Here is a 21,266-nt window from a genome sequence, read left to right as displayed (position 1 = left end):
ATAGTTCTATTCACTGATTACACATTAAGTCATTATGAAAAGCTGTGGTCAACTTCCTCTCATTTGTCAAATTCCAGTGCACTGTTACCCCCTGCTGGCCAAAATCAACCACTGCTGCTAACCCTTTTTTTTCCCCCCCCAAACTGACAGAGTTTTCTGCAATTTCTTCCTCGGAATCTGACAAGGTTGGAAGTATGGAGTTTCATGGATATCATGTGGGAGGGATGAGGTGTCCACGGACTTGCTGTTTTTAGGCCAGCTTCAAAGTGCTGACAGGAAAGGATGGCATGGTTACCATAGTTACCGGGTTTAGGACTGTCTGTCCCACTAACTGTTGATGGTGGACAACCTGGGTGCCCACTGCAGGCTTTGTCATCACCGCTTGCTGACCTAGGCTCGTGGTTCCATTCACTTGCTGGTGAGAAATGGTATGAGTGATATGGTTGACCATTGGCTGGCTAACTGCCACAGGCTGAGGGTAGATTGGTAACTGCTGGCCAAGATGGGTCATATGATTGATGGCAGCCGGGTGCACAGTGATATGGCCAATCGGTTGAGCAGCAGTAGTGAGCTGTACAGGGCTTGACGTGGAAGGTGTGATGTGGCCCATATGCTTGCCTTGTGGACCCTGGATCACATGGTTAACTGTCTGGATGACTGACGCATGTGTGGTAGCCGTATGAGCAATCACAGTGGACTGCACCGTGGATGCCGCCACAATGTGAGTCTGTGCAGGCACGATGGCCTGGGGTGGCACCAGAGCCTGGGCAGAGATGGGAGGCTGTGTGTGTGAAGGCACCAGCTTCTGCTGGATGTGCTGTGGCAGGATGGCAGGATGATGGGCAGCACCGCTGGGGGAGACCACCTTCAGAAGCTCAGTCTGCTGGCGCTGGCTCGGCTTGGGCAATGAGTTCACAGGCCTGTCATCTTCCATGTCTTCATCAACATTGTCTTCACCCTCTGAAATAAGAAAAAAACAACAGTAGTGAAGAGAATATTTACCAAAAAAAAAAAAAAAACAACCCCAACCACGGGTGGTTCATTCACCAAGATCATATAGGCAGAAGAGAGAACAGAGGGGAGAGGCTTGCCTTTTCAGAGAAGATGGTGGAGTTCAGGAAAAAGAGTGGAGATATACACACAGAAAAGGACAGATAGCAAGGGCTGAGGGCTTCAGTTTACAAATTGCTGTGAAATGACTTTGCAGTTACAAAAGAGCTTGGGGGGGGGGGGGGGGGGGGGGGGGAAGGGGTACAGAGGTAACCTGCATGGAGTAGCAATTACAACCCTAACAACTTTAACTAGGCAGACTGGATGGGCCATTTTCATGTTTATCTTTTCTCATGCCCACACTGAAAACACTATATACAAGAGATTTTGTCTTCATGTTTCCGTGGCAAAAAAAAACAGGATATTAGTCAAAGTAGATACAAAAATCAGTGTGCATAATAAAAAAGTGTGTCTGAGATTAGACAGACCTGGAAGGAAAAAGAGGCAGGGCAGCAGCTTTCCACGAACACCTTTTGTTTTCAACTGATAACTTCCAAGGCTATAGAGCAAAGTTACTTCTACCAGTAAAGGATAAGGGATTTCTCTCAACGTCCACACACGATTAACACAGGTGATCTTACTAACTTTTTTTTTTGTGAGTGTGGGTAGTGGGGAAGGTGACAGTAATTAAGAGGGTACAAAAGGAAGGAATAAAGTTGAATTGTATGTTCCCCCGAGATCTGTAGGTAATTGATGGAAAAAGGGAGAAGTTTATGGAGTCGCAGGGCAGGAGTGTCACATAGAAACATGACGGCAGATAAAGGTCATATGGCCCATCCAGTCTGCCCATCCTCTGTAACCCCTAACTCTTCCTTTTCCTAAGCGATCCCACAAGCTTATCCCATGCCTTTTTAAAAGTCCTGACACCATTCCTCGACTCCACAACCCTCCACCGGGAGGCAATTCCATGCTTCCACCACCCTTTCTGTGAAATATACTTGCTTAGATTACTCCTAAGCCTGTTCCCTCTTAACTTCATCCTATGCCCCCTCGTTCCAGAGCTTTCCTTCAGTTGGAAAAGGCTCACTTCCTGTACATAAATGCCCTTGAGATATTTAAACGTTTCTATCATGTCTCCTCTCTTCCAGCGTATACATGTTGAAGTTCATAAGCCTGTTCAGCGTATGACAAGAAAGTACTAACATTAAAACATGTGCGCCTGGGAAGCACTATCCTGCTTCCAGACTCTCTCACAAAAACCAGATGTGGGGTGCTGGTTCAATGCCAACATCGTACCTTATGCTGTCGACGTGGATGCCTGATCATCCTCTGGCTGCACCGTCTGCCGGATGATTCTGCTATCTCCAGGATATCCATCCATTGGCTCAGCTCGTTTTTCAAGTCTGTTAGTCGTTGTTGCATGGCGATCTTCTCCCGGGCCAGTCGCTCCATCTCGTGTTCGAACTCCTTTTCCTTCCTTTTCAAAGTCTAACAATCAGAAAAGAAAGCGAAACCAGAAGCATGAGGCATCACTGAAAGAAACAAATCGGTAAGAAAAATGGCCTGGGTTTGGCATTTTAAAACCCCGGCAAATACCACTAGAGACCACCCCGAACTGTCCAGTTTCAAATGTTAATGCAGGTATGCCCAGGCATCCTAAATGAAAGATATTCAAATCTCCCTGCAGGCTGTCCAAATGGTTGGCCTGGTGAAAAATGTTTTCCTCATGGACACTGGGTTTAACTTTTATATTATTAATAATTAAAGCCAATAGCTCCACCCAATGTGAGTTAATCCCATGCCACAGGTCTCCATCAGAGGCCATTTTGCATGATGTTCATTTTAAAGACAGCCAAGTGCAAATCTATTTTTCCTTCTGTGGTACATGGTCAACACTGTAAGCTCCCCATAGCTTATTCGTTTGGAGACACCACCCTTATGAGCAACCGTTGCGTATCTTTAGTAGAGCCTATAGATCTGATTAGTAATGCTTAGCTGAAAAAAAAATAAACCAAACAATGACAATTTTTCTTCTTACTCTTTCCATAAAGTTCACTACAATAAGTGGGTGTGAAGGTCCCTTTCTCTTATCCTTATTAAAGAACTTTCAAACCTTGGAAATGTCTCTCAAGCACAAACACCAGAGAATTTGACAATGCAGAGCCACAAAGGCGTTTCATGCTGCATTAGAATGCCAAACTCTAATCTTTGAAGTCTTATCCTAATCCAGGAATATGCAAACGAATCCAACACTCTGCAGTTTCTGAGTTAGTGTCACCATGCCATATGCATTACAAAGACGGCACGCTAAAGGCATCTGCTCCCGAAGACAGCCAAGTACCAAGTGGGAAGGGGAATTTGTGTGGTTGGAGGCTACAGGCACCAAGAAGACAGATGCCCTGAGGTGAATTCATAAACATTGGGGGGCAGGAATGCTCTGCTTTCCTCACTCAGATGCATAAGATTTGTTCTGGTGCAGACACTGCACTTCCTCCATAGGCCTCCACCAGGCCACCTTTACGGTTATCTTTCTGGAGAAGTGGCCTACAGAATTAAACACAATAACTTCAGGTGAAGTCTTCCCAAAGCTCTACAAAACCACCAACTTCTTTTCTGTAGGTATGCCTCTCCCTACTTGAGGTTATTGAATCACCCGTTACTACTTTAGAGGGTCTTTTACTAAGGCACGCTTACGTTTTTGGCACATGCTAAAATTGGGGGGGGGGGGGGCGCTAAACGTTACAGACGCCCTAGGATGCATTGGTGTCTCTAATGTTAGCGGGCACCCAATTTTAGCCTGTGCCAAAAAACATGAGCACGCCTTAGTAAAAGACCCTCTAAGTTTGCCAACTTTTTATAATAGAAAAACCCATCACCTGCACCTTCTCCAGCCATACCCCCTGCCCACCTTTCAGTAGGAAAGCAAAAGAATGCATTGTTGATTATTACTCATACTCTAAACCACAGTTTGGACAATAATCAAAGATTTAATTTCCATTAGTAAACTGCTATTTTACCTGTCGAAAGGGTTTATATGATTATCCTCTAAGGGGGCAAATCATAAACTGGGCACCTACGTTTAGGCACTCTGAGGACATGTAATATATGCCATTCTGTTTATATGCCCACAGTGGCACCAGTTTTGAAAGAGTAAACAAGCGATTCATGTCTACCCGTTCCAGTCCCCTCAGTATTTTATAGACCTCTATCATATCTCCCCTCAGCCATCTTTTCTTCAAGCTGAAGAGTCCAAGCGTTTCAGCCTTTTCTCATAGAGAAGTCATCCCATCCCCTTTATCATTTTCGTCACCCTTCTCTGTACCTTTATAATTCATTATATCTTTTTTTGAGATGCAGCAAACCAGAATTGCACACAGTATTCAAAGTGTGGTCACACATGGAGCGATACAAAGGCGTTAAAACATTCTCGTTTTGATTTTCCATTCCTTTCCTAATAATACCTAACATTCTACTTGCTTTCTTTGCTGCCGCAAGCACACTGAACAGAGAGTTCAAAGTATCGTAATGATGCCTCCTAGAGCCTTTTCCTGGTCGGTGACTCCTAATTGGAACCCTGCATCACGTAGCTATAGTTCGGTTCCCCTTCCCCAGCCACATATTTTCTTATCCCTGCTCCCTCCCTCATCCTGGCCCTCCCACCAGAGGCGTAGCTAGGTTTTAAGGTCAGGGGGCGCCAGCAACGATCACACAACTGAAGTAGCAGAAGTCAAATTGGAAACCACAGGAAACAGTATGAGTATGTGTCTACTTCCCTGGTAGTGGAGAAACGCATTGCACAATAGAAAAATTGCTATTATTTTTGTTATGGTAGTTAGCTGATAGTCATCTAAGAATGATGCTCGGTAAAACATTATGAATTGCCCAAACATTTTTCACTGAATTGTTCCTGAACTATGAAGCAAAGTATTTGCAGTCATTTACCATTCACACTCTTAACTTACAGCATCCTCACCCCACATTGGCTCTTTAGCACTTAGCTGCACTTCATACTCTGTCAACCAGGAGTGCGGTGCTGCTAGTGTGTCATGATCATGGCCCTTCCTCTGTGGTTCAGGAGAACCAACACTCCATTCTTCAGCCATGAGTCTGGTGACACCATTAGCAGGAACGCCCCTGTACTCCTACCGAGGAACAGCTGTACCTGTAATACAAGCCTACAAAAGTCACTCAAAATCTATATAATCTACTTGACCATGACACCACTGATTTACAGAAGTAACACAACCAAAGAACCTTATCTAGAAAAATGCAAACAGGAAATACTCCAGTAGGAACTAGAACATCAATATGCCCATTAGGAAAACTGGAACAAGTTGAATTCTTACAGATGCTTAAACAGAAAACTAGGTGCAAACAGAGTACCTGGCCTCAGTCACAAACACTGAACACGCTTGCCAGGTACAGAATAAATTACCACAAAGTTAAAATATGAATATGTAGACTAAACTTAAAACCCAAGAAGCCACACTGCAACACTAGAGAAAGAGAAATCAAAACAGCACTCTGCAAATATACAGAAAGCAGTGTAAACTACTGTAAAACTGACATTTTCCATTCAGTGAATTAAAAATAATTTTTTTCTTTCTACCTTTGTTGTTTGGTCATTTTTGTTTTTCTTTTTCCCATCATGTTTGTCTCAGTCTCCAGTTCTGGCTTTCTTAACTTTCTTCACATGATCTCCAGTTCATCTGCCACTTCTTCTCTCCCTTCCTGCCTTCTTCACTTTCTCTCCAATATCCACCTCTGAATGATCTTTTCCTTCAGCTTTCCTTCATTTAGTTTTCTGCCTCAGACTTCATTCATTTTTACTACTAGTCTTCAATCTTCCTTTTTTTTTAACCACATCTGCCTACAGTTTTCATCTCCCTTACTCCAGCCCTCCCATTCATATTTTTTTTTTTTTTTTTTTTTGCTATCCCTCTCTTCCATCACCGTCTCTTTCCTCTCTTCTGTACAGCACCCTTTTTCTATTTTCACTCCTCTGACCAGTATATTCTCTTTCGTTTTCTCTTACCCCCTCCGTCCAGGATGTCCTCTTTCCCTCACCTCCATCCAGCATCTCTCCTGACACCCTACTCCCCCCTCGTATGCAGCATTCCTTTCTCTCCTTTCCATGTCAGCATCTCCCCTATATCCCTACTCCTCCATGTGCAGCATACCCCTTCTTGGTCCTCATCCCTGTGTAATGTCCAGTACCCCCTCTGTTTTTTTATTCCCCCTTGTCCAGCATCTCCCCCGTCTTCCTACTCACCTCATGTCTAGCATCCTCCAATATTCCCTCCCTCTTTTAAGCCAGCAATTGCCCTCACTCAACCCCTTTAGAGGCCTATCCCCTTCCATCCAGCTGGATGGAGTGTTAGGGAGAGATGCTGGAGGGGGTGAGAGAAAACAAGAGAGAATATACTGGGTAGAGGAGTGAAAATAGAAAGAAGGTGCTGTACAGTAGGGAGGAAAGAGAAGGTGCTGGAAAAGGGGGGAGAGTTAGCAAAAAAAAACTGTGAAATAATAGGATGCCCCTCTCCCCCCTTCCATCTAGTGTCTGCCCCTAACCCTCTTCCACCTAGTGTGTGCCTCCTCTACTTTTTCCATCCAGCCTGCACTCTTTCCCCTTCCATCCAATGTCTGCCCCTTTCTCCCTTCTCTCTCCCTATTTTCCAGTCTGTCCCTTCTCTTCCACCTTCCTTTCGCCATCTGTCCCCTTTCTAACCCATCTCACTGACTCTTCCTTCCAGCACCTGCCCCTTCTCTCTGACCATTCCTTCTAGTATTTGTCCCCTCTATTCCTCCTTCCAACCAGCACCTGTCCCTTCCCACTCTCCATTCAGTAACTGTCTCTTCCAGATCTTTCTCCTTCCCTTCTTTCTGACTCTTTCTTTCAGGATCCCATCCAGCCCCTCTCTTCCTCCTTCCAACCAGCACGTGTCCCTTCCCTTTCTCACTCTGACCCTCCCATCCAGCCCTCGTCTTCCCCTTTCCTTCCAGCATACTAGATTACAAATTGGCTTCACCCTCTCTTCTGCCGCGTCTCCGTCGAGGTCACTTTTACTTCCCGATACGTTCTCCCTCCTGCGCCGGCGATTATCAGTCAGCCTGCCAGCGTCGGGGCTTCTGCAGCTTCTCCTCCTCAGGCGCGTCCCGCCTACTCTAAGCAACTTCCTGTTTTGCGCAGAGGTGGGACGCGCGCCTGAGGAAGGAGAAGCAGCAGAAGCCCCGACGCTGGCAGGCTGATGATAATCGGCACAGGAGGGAGAACGCATCGGGAAGTAAAAGTGACCTCGCGGACGGGAGAGCGCCGGCAGAAGAAGAGGGAGCAAAAAAAAAATATTTATCGAGTTGAGGCGCATAGGTGCCACTCTTTTAAACAGCTGTTTATGGGAGCGACCGCTCCCCCTGCGCCCCACCTGGCTACGCTTCTGCCTCCCACTCTTTCCCAAGCGTAAGCCAAAATTCACCACACTGTATCACCAATACAAAAAATACAATACAAAAACCTCACTACATTGCTGCTGCCATGGGTTAGTTCCTGCTTCAGGCCGCTCCGACCACTACTACTCACCCCCACTGAGTGGCCTTGCACTTGAAGCCATGCTTAAGGTGGAACGGATGGCCAGAGACTGAGTCTGCGTGAACTCCTCTCCCAAGCCCTGCGGTTACCACACTCCACCTAGAGGGAGACAGAGCTTGGGAGAAAAGCATGGTCCCATGACCCTTCCAAAGCTGATCCTGATGTAAGTAGTGACACACCTAGCGTTTGGAGCGAAACGTGGCCCGTGTCAGTGAGGAGTCCTCCTATTAAGCTAAGTGAAACTTTTGCAAATTTATTAAATATGCTGAATAGATTCAGTATGTGAAGAGTTTATTGTAAATTGCTAAATATTATTGATCTATAATTACCCCAGCTTGATAAAAATACTGGACATTTTAATTGTGATACCTAGCGTATTTGATACCTAAGGCGGATCCTTTTTTTTAACACTCCCCTCCACTATATGACAAAATTCAGGGAAGAGTATTGTATCACTGACCTTGGTTAGAATTGCCAGGATATGGTGATAATAAAAAGCAGACCAACTTTTAGTTGGTTTTATATATTTGTTTTTAATCTCTACAGACAGATTTGCCAACTTTTTGACAGAGAAAAACCCAAACCTGCCTCGCTTCATACCCTTGCCCTGTCCGTGCCCCACCTCAAATCCCTTCCCACATAAAGTTTCACCTTTCTCCCACCCTGCCCCTCTACACAACGACCTGTCCGCACTACGGTTGCCATCTCAGAAGAAAACCTGCCATATGTTCTAATTATTTCAGAAACTTTACGTAACAGAACCAGGATCATTTTTATTAATATGTAATTAAATGAAGCACGATATGGCAAGTATATTTTTCACAGGGCACAAAGGTGGAAGCAAAACAAGTCCAAGCCACCAGCCCAAACAAGGAGTAAGAACGGCAAAACAAGTTTATTAAGACTCTACACAGTCCGTGTTCGGCAACAAGTCTTCCTCAGGGGTCTGACGTAGAACTGTGCCCAGACCAGGGTGCAGGACATCCACTATCTCTCCTCTAGTATTCCCTGATACTACTACTACTACTTATCATTTCTATAGTGCTATAGACGTACTCAGCGCTGTACATTTGAACATATAGCTCACGGATATGGAGGAGAGAAATCTGTGGAAACAAAAGTGGCCCTGCGATTGAATCATTGAGAGATAGTGGATAGTGGCCCTGTCTTCCTCATGTCCAAGGCCAGCATCTTCTGTGTCCCTGTCTCTCCCCCTCTCCCTCCTCCCTGAACAGTCACTCTCACTCTCCTCCCCCACCCCCATGCTCCCCCTTGGAGTCCAGCATCTCTCCTCCTATCTTCCTTTCTCCTCCCTCTACTGATCCAGCATATTTCACTCTCTCCCCCCCCCCCCCACCACCCAGCAGATCCAGTATCTCTCTCTCTCCCCCCCTCCATTCCCTGATGGATCCAGCATATCTCCTTCCCCCTGGTGAAACCTACATCTCTGGGTTTCTCTCTCCCCTCCTCCCCCTACCCTACCCTCTGGCAGATCCAGCATATCTCTCTCCCCTTCTCCTTCCCCAGTGGATCCAGCGACTCTTCTCCATTTTCCTCCCCCCTCCCCCCTCAATGAGTTCAGCATCTCTTGAGTCCCTCCTCTCCCAGATCCAACATCTCTCCACTGTCTTCCCCAGTCCATCTCTCCTCTCCTTCTCCCCTGGGGTCCTGAAAACATACCTTGATAGACTCTGGGCAGCCACAGCAATTCAAGCAGGTGGCTTCTGAACCAATCTGGGGCTTCCCTTGGTCCCGCCTACAATGATGCAACTTCCTGTTGCTGCATAGGCGGGATACAGCCAAGGGAAGGCCCCAGATCTGGCCAGAAGCCGCCTCTATAAATTGCCCGTTTGTCAAGGTATGTTTTTCAGGATCATTGGGGGGAAGGAAGAGATGCTGGACTGGGATTGGGCGAAAAGGAGAGGGAGATATTGCCAGCATTTCTGGGGTACAGAGTCGGGGCCAAAAAAAATGGCATTCCTTAAATCCTACACCTGGAGTGGACCACCCCTATCGCCCTGCCCTTGGTATGCCACTGGCTGTAAGTGCAGCGATCAAGCTCATCTCAAAGCAGACTCTTTACAAAGTAGGTTTGTGAGTGGGGAGAAGAAACAGGGAGCCCATTTCATTCCAGAAGCCGGCAGTCAGCAGAAAACCAGCACTTACACTGGCCTTCAAATAAGTACAACATATTATAATGAGTGAGACTCAGCATTTCTGCCAACACCTACCAATTAGATGTCCCACTACCACTTTTAACTTTCTATGGCCAAGGCATAGAACTCTTTTCTTCCCACCCAACCCCAGCCTTTTATGCACAACCACCCTCTTAGACAGTTTCAGCACCCTGTAAAACTGACATTATAATTCTTTTATGTGGGAAAGATATGTGGATTCTCTATAGCGCTGGACAGAATCTCAATAAAATCCTTAAACCTCTACTTCTGTAACACCACACTCTGTATTCTCCGGAGAATAGGCAAGTGCACGACAAAAACAAGTCTGATTCATAGGCAATTTTCAAAAATTTTCCTGATCTTTATATGTTGTTTTTTTTCCCACACACTCAATGATAAAGGGGATGGGACGACTTCCCTATGAGGAAAGGCTAAAGCGGCTAGGGCTCTTCAGCTTGGAGAAAAGGCGGCTGAGGGGAGATTGATAGAGGTCTATAAAATAATGAGTGGAGTGGAACGGATAGATGTGAAGAGTCTGTTTACGCTTCCAAAATACTAGGACTAGGGGCATGCGATGAAACTACAATGTAGTAAATTTAAAACGAATCAGAGAAACATTTCTTCACTCAGCGGTAATTAAACTCTGGAATTCGTTGCTGGGAATGTGGTAAAGGCGGTTAACTTAGCGGAGTTTAAAAAAGGATTGGACGGCTTCCTAAAGGAAAAGTCCACACACCATTATGAAATTGGACCTGGGGAAAATCCACCAATTCTGGGAATAAGCAGTATAAATGTTTTGTACTTTTTTGGGATCTTGCCAGGTATTTATGACCTGGATTGGCCACTGTTGGAAACAGGATGCTGGGTTTCATGGACCTTTGGTCTTTCCCAGTATGGCAATACTTACGTACTAAATATGTGCTTTGTATCCACATTAAAATCTTTATATGTACACTAGTAAAAAAGGCCCGTTTCTGACACAAATGAAACAGGCGCTAGCAAGGTTTTCCTCGGAGTGTGTATGTTTGAGAGTGTGTGTGTGTGAGAGTGACTGTGTGAGAGAGTGAATGTGCAAGTGTGTGTGTGCGACAGAGAGAGAGAGAGAGTGTGGGTGCGAGTGTGTCTGTGAGAGAGTGTGTGTGTGTGAGAATGAGAGTGTGTGCGAGTGCATAAGTGAGCCACAGTGAGTGTGTGAGAGAGAGAGAGTGTGTTTCACACAGATACAGTGGTTTGTACATGCACATACAGGTGATTTGCAGATACAACAATTTTTTAGGCACCCGTATGAACCAAATGCACCTGTTACCCAAAGTAACCAACAATGGAGCCATTCCGTTTACAACTCCCCCATCTAAAAGACAAGTATTTAAATTGTGAGGCCACCTCAGGTACAGCATATGGCTCCTTCCGTTGCAAGACCCTGCAAAAAGACACTCACAACCTACATAACAAACTTACCACACCATAATAGCCCTAATTATCAGAACAGCAATGCTACTTATGAAAAGATAGCACTGTAAATATTCACTGTGTCTTGGAACACCAAATCTACCTACTACAGGTAAATTAGAACAAGCTGCATGTCACAGATTCCTACACAGACACTACAGTACACTAGCAGAATCCTTCACCTCTGTCACACATGTAGAACACAAAGAGACCCTCACCTAATAGAAAATAGGGGGAACCACAAATTAGATGCCAGAACATGCAGACAAAAACTGATATGGAAATCCCCAAGAAAGCAAGATTCTAAACAGTGCAATACTGGAAAGAGAAACAGAAATGGAAAAATGGAAAAACAAATGATGCACATTTCCCAAAGCTAAACATGTAAAAAAAAAATGTCCACCTTTGTTGTCTTGCCATTTTATTATCTTTGTTAGTTCCAGTCACTTTCCACCTTCCTTGTGTCAGTCTTTTCAGTGTCTATTTTTCATTTCTCTCTCCTCCCGTCTTCTTCCCCTCCTTCTCTGTATCTGTCCGACACTGTTCTTCCATCTCATCTTTCTCCCTTTCTGTTTCTCCAGGCTTTATCCCTCATTTTCCTCTCTTCAGTCTCCAAACTGCCTCTTTTCACCTCTCACCCACGTACCAGCTTCAATCTCCCATTTTAACCCCTTTCCAGTCCTCCCATTATTCCTTGTCTCTCTCTCAACTTTTCCAGCCTATTTCCATTTGTACTCACCACCTCCAACCCTCGCTACCCTCCACTGACTCATTCCATCACCAACTCCAACCGCTTCTCTGTAACTCAACCCCTCCTGACATGTAGGCCCGTTTTCTCTCTCTTAACATCTACCTAGCTTCCCACTCCTTCTTGTTCAAATTCTCTCTTGTTCTATTTCCACATTCTTTATGCCCTTGCACAGTCCTGTCTCTTTATTTGGCTTCTCAAACACTTTATTCTTTCACATATTCTCTCTACCCCTCCTTCCCATTAGAGGTTCTCATCCTACTATAGCAGTGGTTCTCAAACCTGGTCCTGAAGGCACCCCACCCAGCCTCAGGTTTTCAGGACATCCACTGCATGCAAATCTCTCTCATGAATATTCATTGTGGATACAAGCTTTTTCCTTCACTCATTACAAGATTTTCTCTCCCCCCTCTTCCCCCTCCCTCCCCCTTTCTCACTCTCCTACTACTGCTTTCTCTTTAGAAAGCTTCTTTCTTTTTTACCCGTTCCCTCCCACCTCTCTGAAATATTTCTCTCCCTCTTTTTGATTCCCTGTCTCTCTCTAGAGATAATTCTTTCCTATTCACTCGATTCTTTTCTCTTTCAAGATGCTTCTTGCCCTCATCTCACCCCCACCCTGAGATGCTTTACTCACTCCTCTATTCAGCCCTCCCTCCCTAGAGATGGCTTCTCTCTCTCACCTACTTGTCTCTTTCCACCACCACCACCCTTCTTTCTTGGCTTTTTATTGCTCCTTCCTTATTATTATTTATTGCATTTGTATCCCACATTTTCCCACTATTTGCAGGCTCAATGTGGCTTACATAGTATTCCTTCTTTCTTGCATTCCCCCACTTGTTACCCCTACATCATCCTACTACTACACACATACAAGGGTCTTCCCCATTCAGGCTCCCACCCTCCCACCAAAACACTTCTCTGTCCCTTCTAACCAGCATGACCATTACAATGTTTAGCATCAGCAAACACACATGGAGGGGCATAATGGAACAGAAACGCCTATCTCCATGGGCGTTTATCTCGAGAACGGGTCCGTGAAGGGGCGGGGCGGATCGTATTTTTAAAAGAAAAAGACGCCCATGTTTTATTCGTCAAGGTGTGAGCTGGCGTTTTTGCTTTTCAGCGATAATGGAAAATGAAATCGCCCAGCTCAAAAACGAATAAATCCAAGGCATTGTGTTCGTGGGAGGGGCCAGGATTCATAGTGCACTGGTCCCCCTCACATGGCAGGACACCAACCGGGCACCCTAGGGGGCACTTTTACAAAAACCAAATAAAAGGTAAAAGAGCTCCCAGTGCATAGCACCCTCCCTTGGGTGTTGAGCCCCCCAAATCCCCCTCACAAACCCACTGCCCACAAGTCTACACCATTACTATAGCCCTAAGAGGTGAAGGGGGGCACCTAATGTGGGTACAGTGGGTTTGGGGGGGTTGGACGACTAATAGCATTAAGCAGCACAATTGTAACAGGTAGGGGGGGGATGGGCCTGGGTCCACCTGCCTGACGTCCACTGCACCCCCTAACAACTGCTGCTCCAGGGACCGCATATTGTTGCCAGGGAGGGGTATGACATCTGAGGGTGAAATAAAAAGTTGTGAAACATCATTTTTGTGGTGGGAGGGGGTTAGTGACCACTGTGGGAGTCAGGGAGGTCATCCCCGACTCCCTCTGGGGGTCATCTGGTAATTTAGGGCACTTTTGGGGGCCTTATTCGTAAAAAACAGGGTCCAGGAAAAGTGTCCTAAATTCTAGCTCAAAACTGTTCCATTATCGGCGAAGGGCGCCCCATCTCTGTTCGCCCGATAACCACGCCCCAGTTCCGCCTTCGACACGCCTTCGACACGCCCCCGTCCACTTGTCCGCATCCGCGACGGAGTGCAGTTGAAAGCGACCCAAATTCGGCTTTTGATTATACCGCGTTATTCGTTTTTGTGAGATAAACGCCCATCTCCCGATTTAGGTCGGAACTTGGGCGTTATCTCGTTCGATATAAGCTGGATGGTGTAAACATGTGGTCAGAAGACACAAAGCAAGTACACCTACAAACCCTTCTAACTCAACAGGCAATAAACCAGTCAGTATGAAAATCTTGTGACCCAGTTCAATGCATTATGAGAGTAATTTTATGAGATGGCTGTTCTTCATTGCAAAGCCTGGGGCCAGGTAGCTCAATACACAATTCCCCCTCCCCAAACATCCAAAGGCTTGCTGCTGGCACTGTCTTCAGAACAACTGCTCTGATTGTTTTTCCAGGACTGTGTGGCTCTCGGTATCTTTGATTTATGCAGCATACAAATACCCAATGTTATTCTTGCAAGACTGCGCAAACACTGAAGAAATTTGGACGCCATCTGGATCAAACTCACAGAGAGCTGGAAGAAAAAGGTACAGCCATCCCACAGGTAGTGCCTGCGACAAGACTCGGGGAACGTCAAAGGCATTAAGAAACTAGGGAAGATGTAGCCTGGAGGGGTTGGGGGACAGATGATGGCAGCTGACTGGGAGGAGAAGCTGGTGAAAGTTGAGACTGATTGGGATAGTGTATTTTGGGGAAGAGAATTTTAGAGGAAATGTGGATTGGAGGACACATGATGGGCCACGGGTAAGGCTGCCAACCGGAACCAGATTCACAGGATAGGGCTGATCTAGTCCTGGGGTTTACCCCTTTGCATGCAGGGACTTGTATTTCTGATTTTCCTATTACAATCCCTATGTAAACCAAGACTACAAGTCCCAGCATGCACTGGGGTACAGTCAGGACTGGATCAACTCTGACCCACAAAACTGGATTCAGTTGGCAGCCTTAGCTGAGTGGAGGAGAGAGTTCGGAGAATCAAACCTCATTTAATTTCACATACACCTTCACAGCTGAGTCGCTACATCCTTAGGCAGGGTCAACCCCTCCCCCTTTTTGACCAGGGATATAGACATCAATCACTTTCTCCAGTGTTCATTGTGGCCCACATTCAAATCTTTTTGCCAGTGTGTCCCCTTCTTCAAAAAACGTAAAGATCACTAACCAAGATTCCGAGTGCTGACATTTCTCAGGAGCAAGTGTAAATTTTCCCTTCCCTTCCTGGTGCCTCAGTTTCAGAGGCAGGTATTCCATTTGTGACCACCAAAAATCTGGTAAGTCTGCCCCATGTTCAAATGGATTTGTAGCCCTGCTTTTTATTTGGACTATTAAAAACAAACTCCAGGAATACAAAGTGTGAAAATAAATAAAAACCTAATTCATTTTAAAGTTAGGTTTCTCGCCTCTTCTTCCCAACTAATCTCGCTCATGTTGCCCTTCCCTGTCAAACAAAAAACAAAACAAAACAAATAGGGCCAGCAGTAAGGCTTATAAAACAAAAAGCACCCATGCAAATTTTGTGGAGGCTCATTCCTTTCCCGCTCTCATTGCTTCCCTAGTCCCCATCTGATCCAAAAAGCCTCTCTGCTTTTTCTCCTCCTCCCCTGTGGCCCACTCCGTCGCCCTATGTAAGGCTGGAATGGAAGGGAAGGCAGCAGGTACTGTAAAGCAGTGTTTCCCAAGCCTTGTCCTGGAGTACCTCTTGCCAGTCAGGCTTTCAGGATATCCACAATGCATATGCATAAACTTGATCTGCATACACTGTCTCCATTATTGGCAAATCTCTTTCATGCAGTGTCATTGTGGATATCCTGAAAACCTGACAGGCAAGGAGTACTCCAAGAGTAGATTTGGGAAACAGTGCTGTAAAGTATGAGTGCAGTTCCTCATCTTCCCACCAGAGGCCCTCACAGTGCCTGTAGTATAGGATGTCTGGGTGGACTAACCCATTTCCCTTGCAGCAGTAGCTCTTCTGTAAAAACATTATTTTGCAATCCTTGTCTCTCCTCCCCATGCGTGCATGCAGAGCTCCACGTGTCAGCAGCCAGGCTCCTCCTCCCTTCTGCTGGGAAATTACTTGTCAAGCTGCCACCAGCTCACAGCAACCGGGCAACGTAGCCAGGCCTTCCTTATAGGGCTGAACAAGCAGTTCCAGGAGTTCAGTGCAAGGGCGCTGGCTGTCATAGAGGGGAGGAGGGATCTTAGTCCTCCACGGCACAGCCACGATAAGCGTTAATGTATGCAACAGAGCTGCCAAGCAGTTTAAAACTAGAACTGGCCAAACAGGCTGACATCTCACTGCAGCCATAAGAGCCAACTTTTCAAAATTATTGGGGGTGCTAAGCCCAATGGAAATAATCCTTCCTTGAACACATACAAGGAATATTCTCAATATTGGGGGTGCTCAAGCACCCACAGCACCCACAGAGTTGGCTCCTATGACTGCAGCCCCATTTCCACCATTGAATTTCGTTGCTGCAAATCTCGTAAATGCATCAGGAGGATGTTAGAAATTCAGGACCAGTCTAATCTCACTCCTGGAACCAGCATACATCTAACCATGAGGAGCCTTAGTAAACAGGGCCCTAAGTATTAACCCTCCATTGCCCCATGTAAGCCGCATTGAGCCTGCCATGAGTGGGAAAGCGCGGGGTACAAATGTAACAACAAAAAAAAATATCTAGATTTGAACTAAAATCCGCTGGGGGAAAAAAAAAACTTGCAAACTACCCTTCAAACCTGGAAACCTTTACAGGTCTATTTGAACCAGGATTTGTCATCACATTTATTTATTACATTTGTACCCCGCGCTTTCCCACACATGGCAGGCTCAATGCGGCTTACATAGTAACAATATAAAAAAATTACAAGTCATAAGAAGAATATACAATTTGTGGTAAACATAGTATTAATGGGGTTAATGGATAAGTAAATTGAACAAAGGAGGAATTAGGAGCAGAAGGAAATGAGCGTTAGGAGGTAGGCGTAGGAAGATGGAGAGCTCTTTGAGCAGGGTGTACAGCGCTGCGTATGCTTTGTGGCGCTATAGAAATGATAAGTGGATAGGAATAGATATGGGATAGCAATGGAATAATGGGACATGGTCAATGTATAACAATCGTCGGTAAGAATCACGTGGGCAGGCTTTAGTTAAGTTGAGTCGTTAGGGTAGGCTTTCTTGAAGAAATGGGTCTTCAATGCTTTTCTGAAGGGCAAAAGGCCGTTGATTGTACGAATGGATCTTGATTGACTTTCTAGACATGGATATACAAATGATCAACATAATTATGACTGATAATCTTACTAGCTTTCTGTAGATCATAGGTTCTTATCCTTAATGTTTATTGATAATGTTTATCTTCCTTTTTCTTTTTTTTTTCTTTTAATGGTTTTTCTTAATTAGTTCTACAATGTTACTTGCTTTCCTGTTAATGCATTGTTTATTACACATGTATTGTTACACAAACTTCATAAAAAGATCTGAATCCGAAAATCTTAGGATCTCTCTTGCTGCTACCTCCTCCCAGCAAAGTTTGGGGGGAAGGGGTGAGAGGAAGGGCATCCCCTGCAGTCCGTCACAGCTTGTTAGACCCTGATTTACTAAGGCGGGTTTTTTTTTCCATTCTCTATCTATACAAAAGAGAGTTTAGTTAATCAGGCTCTTAAGATGCCACTGCACAACTTTGGCAGAAACCAACATCCTCCTCCCTACCCTCGCCAAAGCAAATTGTCAAATAGGATACAAGTACGGCTTTGCCCTTTTGGTTTCACCATTGCCTGGTCCCCCCCCCCCCCCCCCCCCCCCCCCCCCGTGTCCTTACACAGTCTGTGTCTTCTCTTTCTCTCATATGTCCCCCAGTCTATGTCTCTCCCAAATCCCAGCCTGTACCCTGCAGTCTTAACCTCTTCTGTCCTCAGTTGCTCTCAACCAGCCTGAGCCAGCTTGTGTGTCTCCCTTCAACCTGATGTTTATTACTGCTAATGCTACCTGGCTGCCTGCACTGCAGAAACAGGCTTTCCTGTCATCTGCAAATCGCCACTCAGCTCTCAGAGGCTGATGCAGAAAGCAACCATGGGCTTAGCTGCAGGGTTTACTACCGTTATATGCTGGTTCTATGCTCTGAGTAATGCAGAGAGGGCTTGTGCATGGGTCTTAACTCGCACGGAAGACACAGCCATAAACTGTATTAAATATATATGCTGATAAGCTACTTTAGGTATTGTGTGCTATGTAGAGAGTACGCCGCCCAGTTCTGACAGGTGCACAGTGCGAGAAATTTAGTGTGAGGGTCCAGAATAGTTTAGAAGGATTTGCAGATAAGATTTATTGTCAATCTTTCAAATTTAAGTGCTGGTTTTGTCTTGTAATACAAGCAGGAGGAAGCCCGTGCAAGTTTTAAAGGCAAATAGTGAGTAACAAACATGTGAGTGTGTCTGAACAAAACGGACATCTGGACATCGGCACCTGTTTCACATTTAGGCTACGTCTTGCAAGGTTCCGCGTTAGGAGTTACGGATCAAGAAAGGGATCTGGGTGTCGTCGTCGATGATACGCTGAAACCTTCTGCTCAGTGTGCTGCTGCGGCTAGGAAAGCGAATAGAATGTTGGGTGTTATTAAGAAGGGTATGGAGTCCAGGTGTGCGGATGTTATAATGCCGTTGTATCGCTCCATGGTGCGACCGCACCTGGAGTATTGTGTTCAGTACTGGTCTCCGTATCTCAAAAAAGATATAGTAGAATTGGAAAAGGTACAGCGAAGGGCGACGAAAATGATAGTGGGGATGGGACGACTTTCCTATGAAGAGAGGCTGAGAAGGCTAGGGCTTTTCAGCTTGGAGAAGAGACGGCTGAGGGGAGATATGATAGAAGTGTATAAAATAATGAGTGGAATGGATCGGGTGGATGTGAAGCGACTGTTCACACTATCCAAAAATACTAGGACTAGAGGGCATGAGTTGAAGCTACAGTGTGGTAATTTAAAACGAATCGGAGAAATTTTTCTTCACCCAACGTGTAATTAGACTCTGGAATTCATTGCCGGAGAACGTGGTACGGGCGGTTAGCTTGACGGAGTTTAAAAAGGGGTTAGATAGATTCCTAAAGGACAAGTCCATAGACCGCTATTAAATGGACTGGAAAAATTCCTCATTTTTAGGTATAACTTGTCTGGAATGTTTTTACGTTTGGGGAGCGTGCCAGGTGCCCTTGACCTGGATTGGCCACTGTCGGTGACAGGATGCTGGGCTAGATGGACCTTTGGTCTTTCCCAGTATGGCACTACTTATGTACTTATGTACTTATAAGTGCCGATGTGCTGACACACTCAGTTTTGGTTCAGACATGCACACAAGGCGCATGTCTGAACAAACCTTGCACACGCGTCCAGCATACTTCCCCTATTTTTGCCGCACGTAAAATTTGCCTACAATTAACTTGTACACTTGCGGTAGAAACCACGCACTTACCGCAGGCCTTTCCGCATCTCCCCTGCCTAGTAGGTTTGAGCTGTGCAGTGCAGGAAGAACCTGTTAATCTTACTGTCTTGAACAAGATGTGTTTCAGAGAGCAGGATCAACAGGCTTTTCCTGAACCAATGGGCTCAATACACAGAGCCAAGCATGCGGTGTAGATGACAGGAGAGTACGTCTCTGGAGGGCCAGGGCTCCTAAGAACATTTTTGCGGAGACACAAAATCCAGGGTGCCGGAGTCTTACCACGGCACCCAGGGTTTGTCTTATATGTTGTGTTATCTTGTTCTATTTCTGCTATTTCATATCACCTCATTCTATAACTTGATGTCTAACTTTACGCATCATTTATGCACTTAAATGTACAGCAACCCGCGGATTCTATCAACGGCGACTAAGATCTGCGCGCAGCCAATTTGTGCACGCCAATTAGTGCCGAATTGGCTGCTAAAAACCAATTACTGGCCTTAAATAGGATTTACGCACAGATCATATTCTATAATGATCCGCGAGTAAATCCTAACGTGTAAATTGGGGGAGGGGAGGTGTTCCAAAATTTATGCATGTAAATATAGAATTTGGCCGAGCTGGCGCAGGCATAATTACTGATGCCTAAAGTTAAGGTGCAGTGTATGCCTTAAGCGCTGTCCTATCAAGGACAATGCACACTTTATAGAATAGTGCTTGGCGCGTAAAATTTTCAGCGCCAACAATTAAGCACTACTTATAGAATTTACCCCTAAAGTGTACACTTGCATGAGGAAATGCTCAGCGCTGATCCGTAAATGATGCATACAGCTTGCTCAGGGCTTCACAAAGGAGGAACATGGGCAGAACCAAGATTTAAACATGTAATTTAAAGAATGGTTTGTGTTTGAAGTGCCACATTTAAACGTGTACATTATGCCTGCTATTCCCATACCATTTTTGTAGCTTTTCTTTGCTTCCAGTCTTTTTACATCTTTAGCAAGATACAGCCTCCAAAACTGAACACAATACTCCAAGTGGGGCCTCACCAACGACTTGTAGAGGGGAATCAACACCTCCTCTCTTCTGATGCCCTCTCTACGCAGCCTAGCATCCTTCTGGCCACGGCCATTGCATTATTTCTTCACCTTTAGATCCTCAGACATTTAATAGATGCATTATTGTTTAGAGTTGTCAGACCCCTAATGAAAATCTTCTGAACATGTACATTTTGAGTACTTAGGGCCCTGTTTACTAAGGTGCGTTACAGTTTTTAACATGCTTACAATTAGCATGTGCGCTAACCGTGTAGATGCCTGTAGGGATATTGTAGGCTCGTAAACACATGTTAAAGTCACTAACGCGCCTATAACACAGCTTAGTAAATAGGGTCCTTGGCGTTTGTAACTCAAAAAAAAAAAGACTTTAAAAAAAATGTTCTGACTGTACCACACCATCTAGTGACTGCTGGATCCCATATCACCCACCCACTCTCAACACATCCACAAATCTTTAAAAGGCAGTTTTTAAAGTAAATAAAAATGTAAAGAACCTATAGGGCGGGGCGTAGCCAGACCTCACGGTGGGAGGGGGCAGAGCCCGAGGTTGGGGGCACATTTTGAGTGCCGCCTCACCTCACCCCCTCACAAACAAATACCTTTGCTAGTGGGGATCCCCAACCCCGCCAGCTGTAGCCGCCTTCAGCGCGGTCTCCGGCGCAGCCGCATTTGCTGCCTGCCCCCTGCTCTTCTTTCTTCTTACTCCTCTTGTGAGCATCAGCGTGCACAAGAGGAGCAAGAAGAAAGAAGAGCAGGGGGCAGGCCGCGCGGAGACCACACTGAAGAAGGCTTCGGCTGGCGGGGGTTGGGGATCCCCACTAGCAAAACCAGGGGACGCTGATGAAATTTGCGGGGGCCCGGGCCTCCGTGGCCACGCCCCTGCTGTAGGGGCTCATTTTCAAAGCACTTACAACTTACAAAGTTCTACAGGTTACTATGAAACTTGTAAGTCTAAGTACTTTGAAA

The 21,266-nt window shown here is 45.6% G+C and overlaps 1 protein-coding gene across 1 annotated transcript in view; it reads right to left on the bottom strand.

The window, feature by feature from the left end:
• Positions 1-137: 137 nt before the first annotated feature.
• Positions 138-21,266, bottom strand: part of MNT (MAX network transcriptional repressor) — a 164,227-nt gene continuing 143,098 nt past the window's right edge. The window contains 3 exon segments of the mRNA XM_030185758.1: positions 138-960; positions 2,287-2,349; positions 2,352-2,478. Coding sequence (XP_030041618.1) covers positions 251-960; positions 2,287-2,349; positions 2,352-2,478 — 900 coding nt within the window. The 3' untranslated portion in view covers positions 138-250.

Source organism: Microcaecilia unicolor, chromosome 13 (genome assembly GCF_901765095.1).
Source record: "Microcaecilia unicolor chromosome 13, aMicUni1.1, whole genome shotgun sequence".
NCBI lineage: Eukaryota > Metazoa > Chordata > Amphibia > Gymnophiona > Siphonopidae > Microcaecilia > Microcaecilia unicolor.
Note: the sequence above shows the minus strand (reverse complement) of the source record. Positions and strands in the feature narration are given on the sequence as shown.